Source organism: Amblyraja radiata, chromosome 5 (genome assembly GCF_010909765.2).
Source record: "Amblyraja radiata isolate CabotCenter1 chromosome 5, sAmbRad1.1.pri, whole genome shotgun sequence".
Taxonomy (NCBI): Eukaryota; Metazoa; Chordata; class Chondrichthyes; order Rajiformes; family Rajidae; genus Amblyraja; species Amblyraja radiata.
The window spans coordinates 30,866,522-30,876,419 of NC_045960.1; the positions used below are offsets into that span (position 1 = coordinate 30,866,522).

The 9,898-nt window shown below is 38.9% G+C and overlaps 1 protein-coding gene across 1 annotated transcript in view; it reads left to right on the forward strand.

Annotated features, from left to right (window-relative positions):
* Nucleotides 1–7,119, forward strand: part of tbpl1 (TATA-box binding protein like 1) — a 45,738-nt gene extending 38,619 nt beyond the window's left edge. Inside the window, exons 6-8 of the mRNA XM_033020926.1 lie at nt 500–603; nt 1,320–1,414; nt 4,271–7,119. Of these exons, the coding sequence (XP_032876817.1) occupies nt 500–603; nt 1,320–1,414; nt 4,271–4,350 (279 nt within the window). The 3' untranslated portion in view covers nt 4,351–7,119. The remainder of the gene's footprint in view (nt 1–499; nt 604–1,319; nt 1,415–4,270) is intronic.
* Nucleotides 7,120–9,898: the final 2,779 nt, after the last annotated feature.

Here is a 9,898-nt window from a genome sequence, read left to right on the forward strand (position 1 = left end):
TTCGATGTTATCCCTCTTTCGCCTCCAAAAGAAACCAGAGCACCCGGAGGAAACCTATGCAGTCACTGAGACATTGTAACTCCACAAACAGCACCCGAGGTCAGGATCGAACCTGGGTCTCTGGCACTGGGGCAATAGTCTACTCTCTGCGACATTTGCGGCAAAACCTTGACTGTCTTTTGCTAATTTATTCTGAGTCATTTGTTATATTAAAGAAATCTTCTTATCATTGGTGAATCACTGTTATTTGTAAGATAACTAAAGTTAATTTTGTTATGTGCACTCTGACCCACTCCTTATGATTGTTATGCAGGCCTATTCCAATTAGAAAAGATTTCTGTCTCATCAGAACACATTGTGTATTAACGCATAGAACAAAGGTGGAAAACCAGTGTCTAAATGACAAATATACTAACTGCATTTGTAGCTGGATAATTTATTGCCAAGCATGAATGTAAGAGAAACATATGAAAATATAAAACTTGTCTTCATTCCAAAGGTAAAGTTTGCTGGATATAAAGTAGTCAACGTTCTGGCTGTATGTACAATGCCATTTGAAATAAGGCTACCAGAATTCACCAAAAAGAATCGTCCAATTGCAAGGTATGAATATAAAAGTTATTAAAAAAAAATAACCAACAAGAAAAAAAATTATAGGAAGTAAATATGAATAGGAATACTTTATTGTCACATGTGACTAGGCACAGTCAAATTATTTGCTTGCAAACACAATGTATACAAATAGTGGCCACCTAAGGCGCTGACACAGTTACAAAGCATGCCGGCTCCATGTTTCTTCCCCCTACGCCGGGTCCTGCATTGTTCTTCCCCTCCCTCCCACACGGTGGTCTTCCACGGGTCGACCCACGAGGCATCGCTGCTGCCGCGAGGCTTTGCCACCACTGAGGTCCCATCGTCGTGAGGCCTCGCTGCTGTCGACGCCCCATTTTACTCCCCCGTGGTGCCGAACCGGGCTGCGGACTCCGTCGGCTGCTCTGCCGAGCTGGACTCCGACCCGCGAGGTGGCAATTCGGGAAGCATCGGCGCCTCGATAAAGGCCTCTGGCCGCATTCCCAGGCTCCCCAGCTGCGGCCCCACCTGTCCAACTCAGTTGATCAATTAGATGGAATATTTTTACGCCCAAAATTGACAATTTTCTATTCAAATGATGGCAGACATATTTTGCATTTCCAGATTTTGTTTATATTTAAACTTTGAAGCTTTTAAAAAAAAATGATTCCTGGACTTGAGTGTTCCGATTTCATTTTAATCCATTGTAATTTTAATTAGTTATATGCAAGTTCTTGCCTTTCTTATAGCTATGAGCCAGAACTTCATCCGGCAGCATCTTACAGAATTAAAGCATTAAAAGCTACACTTCAAATCTTTTCAACGGGGAGTATAACAATAACAGGTATGTCTGCACATCCCACAGTTATGTCAGCAACAGTTGTTACCAACTTTTACATCTTCCTCTCCCTCAGGAAATCATTATTTTATTGTGCAAACTGCCTTTTCAAAACTTGCAATTGGATTCATAAAGTCATTAATGTAGCTACAGGTGAGTTCCTGGAGGACGAGAGATTAGCTCAGTCGTCGCTGCCAGCGGTTCCCTCCTCGATTCTCTGGTCTTCAGGGCTTCCAGCTTCCGCTGCACGTCCATTGGGTCTTTGTTCTCGGCGTCCACCGGGCTGTCCTCGTCCCTTGTTAAGTGTTGGAAGAATTGGGTGGAGGAAATGGACAGAAAATGTTTAGGGCCTGGGTCCTTCTTCAAACTGACATTGAAGTCAGGCACAAAATGCTGGAATAACTCAGCCTGACTGGCAGCATCTCTGGAGAGAAGGAATGTGTGACATTTTGGGTTGAGATCCTTTTTCAGTCAGGGGAGGGCGAGTCTAGAGCTATGGAAGGGTAAGGTGTGAAAACGACAGATCAAAGCGACGATGAAAAGGAAATGTAGAATGGTTCATTGTTAGCTATTGGGAAGGTGACAAGGAGGCATACAATCAGTAAAATTAATCAGGCACTGGAACCCAGCTGCCTATATGTGGTCCATGCCGCCTCCTTTCACCTGACCAGAGCCTCAATTTTTCTCCATGTGATAGGAGCAGAATTAGGCCATTCAGCCCATCAAGTCTACTCCGCCATTCAATCTTGGCTGATCTATCCTATTCTCCTACCTTCTCCCCATAACCCCTGATACCAGTACTAATTAAGAATCTACCTCTGCCTTAAAAATATCCATTGCCTTTGCCTCCACAGCCTTCTGTGGCAAAGAATTCCACTGATTCACCACCCTCTGACTAAAGAAATTCCTCCTCAACACCTTCCTAAAGGAAATTCCTTTAATTCTGAGGCTATGACCTCTAGTCCGAGACTCTCCCACTAGTGGAAACATCCTCTCCACATTCACACTATCCAAGCCTTTCAATATCCGGTAAGTTTCAATGAGGTCTCACCTCGTTCTTCAGCGAATGCAGGCCTAGTGCCGTCAAATGCTCATCATATATTAACCCACTCATTCCTGGGATCATTCTTGTAATGGAGATAGGGGGAAAGCAAAGGTTACTTGAAGCTAGAGAAATTAATATTTATACTGCTGTGATACAATCTGTTCCTCCAGTTTGCATTGGGCCACACTCGTAACAGTGGAGGAGGCCCAGGACAGAAAGGTCAGTATGGGAGGGGAGTTAATGTTTAGCGACTGGGATCTGGGACATTGTGTAGATGCAGTTGAAAGGACTATCGAGATCCTTGGACAGAGTCGAGGGAGGGTCTAAAGGAGCAGGTGTTTCATCTTTGGCGATGCAGAGGAAACGACATGGGGAGGGGGTGGTTTGGGTTGCCTGACCATCCCCTATCGTCCTGTCTACCTCCGGCTACATTCCCTGCTGCCATTACGGTAAGGCTGCAGTGTGGGTGGGGTAGCGGTAGAGGAGCTGCCTTACTGATCCGGAGACCTAGGCTTGATCCTGACTGCGGGTGCTTGTCAGCATGGAGCTTGTGCGTTCTCCCTGTGACCTGCATGGGTTTTCTCCCAAACTTTCAGTTTCCTCCTACACTTCAAAGACGTATAGGTTTGTAGGTTTATTGTTTAAGAAGGAACTGCAGTTGCCTATTTCCTTCGCTCCATAAAAACGGACTCCTCCTCCTTTTTCCTTTCTTGTCCCAGCCCCCCCCCCCCCCCAATCAGTCTGCAGAAGGGTTTCGGCCCGAAACGTTGCCTATTTCCTTCGCTCCATAAAGATGCTGCTGCACCCGCTGAGTTTCTCCAGCTTTTTTGGTGTACCTTTGTGGGTTTATTGGCTTGATATAGATGTAAGATTGTCCCTCATGTGTGTTGGGCAGTGTTAGCGTGCATGGATCGCTGGTCGATGCAGACTCAGTGGGCCGAAGGATCTGTTTCTGCGCTCTATCTTTAAACTAATCACTAAAATAACGTAACCGACACAGAGAAATCTTGAGGTCGAAATTGATAGTTGCCTAATTTCACTGAGTATAAAGCATTAAAATAAATAACAGTGGTCACTCAAAATGTTGAAACAAAGGTGTGGCAAAATAAATTATTACTTACAATTGTTTTCACCATTCTTTAATAGAAATAGGAATTGTTTTGTTATAGTATGACTGAAAAATTAGGTTAATTTAATTTTTGGGCTTTCTGTTGGTATGGTGTGGTAAAACAGTTTAATTGGAACACCCACTCATTTACCCAATGTTCATAAATTCTCGGAGCAGCATAAGGCCATTTGGCCCATCACGTCTACTCTGCCAGTTAATCATGGCTAATTTATCTTTCTCTCTCAACCCCATTCTCCTGCCTTCGCCCCATAATCCCTGACACCTGTACTAATCAAGAATCTGTCAATATCCGCCTTAAAAAATATGCATTGACTTGGCCTCCACAGCCATCTGTGACAATGAATTCCACAGATTCACCACCCTTTTTGGTTTTGGGTCCAGTTTTTTTTTAAGGATTTAAAGGCATATAACAGAACCATCGTTATCTGGTTTAGACTACATATTGCTATGTACTTGTTTGGTATATTGAGCAGTATTGGAATTCCCCAATAAACAAGATACTTAGACTATATCCGTGAGATTATCTGCCTGGTGATATTCTAAACATATGATATATTCATGGAAATGTCATAATCAGCAGCATTAAACCAATATATTTAAAAGAAAACATCTTAATCTTTGATAACATTACATTCTGATAACTGTGAAGTCTAATTTATCTTTAACTTTTATTTTCCCTGATTCCTAGCACCCTGCATACAGTTTGTTGCTACAGCAGTGGAACAAGCCTATCCATTGATTTTTGAGTCTAGAAAGACGATCAAATAACCATTCCTATTACGGGACCATCTTAGTGGCTCTGAATGGATGGCTACAGAGGCGAAGTTTACCATATAACTATTCCAGGAATGGACATACAGCAAATGAGAGACTGTGAGAATATATGAACACAAGGCAAATGTATTCATATTGGGATGTTAATATTGTTTTATTGTGAACTGTTTACATGACATGATGCTGCTGTTTTTCTTAGGAGAGCCCTCCTTATAGTCTCTGCAGTAAGGGAACAGGATTGTAAAATGTGCACTACATTTAAAGTTGAACCATTTTTTCTGGTTGAGCTTAGTGTTTTATTGTAAGGTCTTTTAAAAAAAAAAAACGTTATGCTGTATATGAAAACCAAAGATGCCACCAATGTTGTTCATTTGGTTATAGTGTTTAAATACAATTAATAGATGTGTATTTAATTTTAAGTAAGAACCCTGCTATAAGTCATAATTTATTGAAGAATTTACAAATGTTACAATTTACATTCATTGGTGAATTCAAAATATTATTTGTGAAAGCTATTTTGACTTTAACGGGTCCTCCCAAGTAAGGATTGTGGATGGTCAAATTATTTTAAATTCAGGTAAATGTGAATTTGATGTTTATTTTTTAAAAGAATGCATATTTGGTGAGCTTATGAAAATGGAGGGTTCCTAAATTTGGAATCAAATCACATCCTATTAATTAGAAAAGCTAGTGCATCAAACCTTTCCTGGATTTTAGGGTATTGAAAATCACTTAAATATTTGCATGGCTGCTTGTTGATCTTAATTTTTAAAATTGATCAGCTAAAGCTAAAAAGAAAACTTCATATACAGCATCATCAAATGGATCCTAAAAGGCACTGTAAATTAGTTTTATTAAAATAGTTACATGGTGTGATGCATACTGTATATCAACCATTGGAAATATATCAAAACATAAAAACAAGTATTGCATTAAGATTTTAAAGTAGTAACTTAGGAAACGTAATAGAAAAAAATTGGGAATAAACTATATAGCCCATAATGCTGCAGAAGTTAATTTAAACTTATACCAGGAGCCTCATGCCTTTTCAATAAAGAGAATCTCACTATTGGTGAGTTCCAGGCGTTTATCATTTATAATTTGCTACAAACTGATCAGTGTAACTTTTGAGATGAATCTTTCATACTCCAAAAAGAATTGCTGCAACTATTACCAGCGAGATTTTTTTCTACGCCCAGTTTTACTTGAAAAGAAATGCTTTATGATGCATAGCATTGTTCTGAAGTTCCTAACGCAACTTTTTAGCAAATGTTGCTTTTAAAAATAAAAATAAATCGTCTTAGTTAATGTCCGTCCACAGTTTCTACCAGAAAATTTAGCAGTTAGTTTGGCTCTGCTCTGCATAATAAAGTATGACATTGCCAGTATTTCATCAGATTTTATTTATAATGAGAACAAGATTTTAGTTCAATAAATTGGATGTTCAAAAAAAATGAGGCTTGTCATTAGAAAGCATGCTGCACTCTAGCAGTGAATCTGATCATTGGCTCAGCATCCATATTTCCAGCCAAACTCCTGTTCCTAGGTTGAGTATCAATCCTCACTCGCTGCGATTACCACCTGTTTGAAACAAGAATATTCCATTGAACTTCAAACAATGTCATCTTTTATCATTGCAATTTCATGTAATCTGCAAGCAAAAATTTCAAATTATACAGCGCATAAATTAGAATCCAAATTTACTTGAACATAATCCTTTGAGTATTGGAAAGCACTTTTGAATAGCATTTATTTTTTTTTCTGTTTTATAGACCAATTATGTTTTGTTTTGTAAATTTCCAGTTCTCTACAAAGTTGAAGTAGATGGATGTACACAATTGTAACATACCAATTTACACTATTCACATAATAAATGTAATCTTAACTTTCATGGTTGTTGTTTATATTGTGCAGCAAGGCTTCCTTGGTCTCAAAGGGTTATGTTGAACGACAGAGTGCATCTGTCATGTAAATAGTCACTTCAAAATCTGTCAGCATTCTTGCTTAGATGTTCTGTTTTCATTCCAATTGCCAATAGATGGAATTACTTTTATGCCATATCTTGGAAATCGCCTTTCCTTTTGAAATTAAGGTGGGATAAGACAATTATGTACCGCAAAGACCAAGTGCTTGTGTTGCTAAAATGTAGTTGAGTTAGTAGACGTTTTTCATAGAAAACTTGTAACTTTCAAATGTAAATCTGTAATTTCAGGAAAACGTCTATATCTACTCGATGAAAATGTGTTTTTGATTGTTTTGAAACTTTCAGGTGCAAGGTCAGCTTGGTTTATGAGCACTTCATTAAGATCAAAGTGTCAAAGCTTCTTTGTTGGAATGTATTTCGATGGATGAGTTTCAGTTTTATTTGCCTGGGATAAACAAAACCTAGGCACACCATTTATTTTTAAAGGAAATAAAAATTGGCTATTGCAGCTGATCAGAATTGGCCTGCATGGAAGGAAATGCACTGCCTATCAAAAGCATGGAATGGTAAGAATGGCATGGTCCTCCAATGAAAACAGATCAACTGATGTTCCACAAAGTTTCATGGTGCCATTCGCAAGACTAATTATTTCAAAGAAGTCTCTTGTATTTTTGTATGCCTGTGATATATGCGCTTATTGATGCCTGTGCTCTAACAGGGAAAATGGAAGTAATTGTTAACTTGGATTTCCATGTGAATTAGATTTGTACTGTACAATTAATTGACATACTAAATTGTTTGCTCATTGCATTTAGATAAACAGAATATTTACATAATGACATTTGAATCAATTTCTACTGATAGAAGACCACTTTCATGTTACTGTCTTTGGACAATATTCTAAAAAAAATGTTGTGCCCACACGGCAGAAATCATCATGTACTTAGAATGTGAACAGTCTGGTTTATTTACAACCCTATTTTAAAAGGTGGATCTAAAAAGGCTGACTACAATTGAAGTCATTGAAGATTTGAAGAATACATTATAAGCTAAAGTCCAACTAAGTGCTCGCGAAAAGATTGCTGGAAACAAGTCATCCAAGCAATATCCCAGTACCAGCCATTTTCAGCAAGCTTATTCATGGGCTGATGTCAATGGGATTGCCATCAATTAATAGTTGTTGCCACTTCATCAGAATTGGGGACTTTCTGTGCTCAGTTCTGTTTGCAATATCTCAAATCGTGAAACAGTGTAGTCTCACATGCTGGAGCACTTGAACCTGTATTCAGTCTTGGGCCATGATAACTGATGATGCTTCCCCCCACTTTGATTCTTTGATTAATGGCTTTTTCATGATGCTTTTATATTTTCCACCTTCCATTCAGCACAGAAGGGGTGTTACGGACTGCTTCCACCTATGGATCGGTACAATGCTACACAAATCACAGCACCATTTTTCAAGATCAAATGGGTTGCATAATTAGCAACCATTGGAACTGTTGCAAAATGGGTATCCCAGATGCCTACAAGATACGCAGACAACAGTTCTTCAACAATCCCACTCGGTTAAGTAATTTTTACCTTAGAGTAAGGACTGCAAACTCTCATCCAAGTTGCAAATCTTCCAGATTTGGAAATATTGTTTCTATTGAGGCCAAATCAAAATATTGCCACTCCCTACCCACCAATGCTGCTGTACATCAACATACAAGCAGCAGTGGTTCAAGCCTGTTCAGTATCACTGTTACCAGAGCCATAACAGACAACATTAAATATTTGACCGTACCAGCTAAAATGTTAAGTTTAAGAAAGAACTGCAGATGCTGGAAAAATCTACGATAGACCTTCAGTCTGAAGAAGGGTCTCGACCCGAAACGTCATCCATTCCTTCGCTCCATAGATGCTGCCTCACCCACTGAGTTTCTCCAGCTTTTTGTCTACCAGCCAAATGTTTATGTTACCCCTACCACTTGCTGATTTAATAAAAAAGACTAGGTCATGAGTGAAAGTTTAAAAATTAGGTAACATTAAGATATTGAGATAAAGTTTGATCAAGAAATTGCAACATGAAATTTTTGTAGAGAGCACGTGCATACAAGTCATTGATAACATGGAGAGCAGTGGATTATGATAACTTGGAGGATAGACACTCTAAAATACCTGGCGCAGCACAGTTTCTAGATGCAGGAATAGGATATCTAACTTATTTTTTGCAATTAATGAATTAGCCACAAATGGGATTGCTCCTCTGCCAAACTAACTGAGGGAGCTCTGGGCCTCTGTGTTCGTGATATGTAAGATTAAATATAAGGATATGACACAATGTCAAATTCTGCTTTATGGCATTCTGGAATTTTCACTGGTGGTCTGGAATATGAATGCATGCACTTGCTATGTAGCCTATAAAAATTGGAATCACAAAGTTAATAATGTCTAATTGGTTGGGAATGAAAGATGTTAAATTTAAATATCCTGGAATTTCGATGTTTTGAGCTCAACTCAATTGACAAAGGTGAATTAGGACATGTTATAATCATTAGTCTTGATGTTTAAAAAGAATAAGAGTAACGACACATAATATCTGAAATGGAATGTATATATTTACCGAGGGGGACAAATATTGAAATGTTTTATTCCATTTGGAAGCAGGTTGCTAAAGCTGAAGATAATTTTGAGAGGAAAGAAAGTTCCTTCATTTGGTTGGTGCCACTTAAGAACTATTTGACTACAGTACAGCAGATATACTGTACATTGGCTGTTGAAAAAACAAAACTGGTGTAATTTCTACTAGGGGAGAAAGGGAAGGTAATATGTTAGACCTGGCTCATCTGTAAGTAGAAGAAGTAGACTTAGACTATATGTCAACTCGTGCCTATTTCTCCATTCAATTTGATCATGGTCAAGTCATCCGTACACTGCTTTCTTAAATCCATGGATTCTCTTAATACTCGGGAATCTTAACTCTCACCGACTGAGCCTCCACTGCCCTCTTTAGTTTAGAATTTATTGCCCTCCAGGTGAGATCGATCAGTCTTAAACAGCTGACCACTGAATTTGATGTTGTAACTCCCCAGTTTTGGCCAATCCCATCTAAGGGAAGTACCAGACTTGCAGTTTGCCTTTTTGAGCCCCTGGATCATCTACATAATTTAATAAGATTGTAGTTGGCGTAACTGATTCCCTTGCCGTTTAAAATACAATATCGACTGAATATGGTTCTACCTCCATAGCTTTCTGAGGCAATTCCATAAACTACTTTGAAGAGATGAAATTCTTCCCCATTCCAATGTAAAATAGTTGCTACTTCTGCTCCCTTTATTCTGAGACTGATTGCTAGTGCTGGACGCTTTTTTTTAAACTCTCATTCTTTTAAACTCCTTTGAATGCATATGGTCATAAGTGATAGGAGCAGAATTAGGCCCTTCAGCCCATCGTCTACTCTGCCATTCACCCATGGCTGATCTATATCTCCTCACCTTTCTCCCCATAACCCCTCACCCCTCACACTCTTACTAATCAAAAATCTATCTGCCTTAAATAGATCCATTGACTTGGCCACCCTAGCATTCTGTGGCAAAGAATTCCACAGATTTGCAACCCTCTGGCTAAAAAAATTCC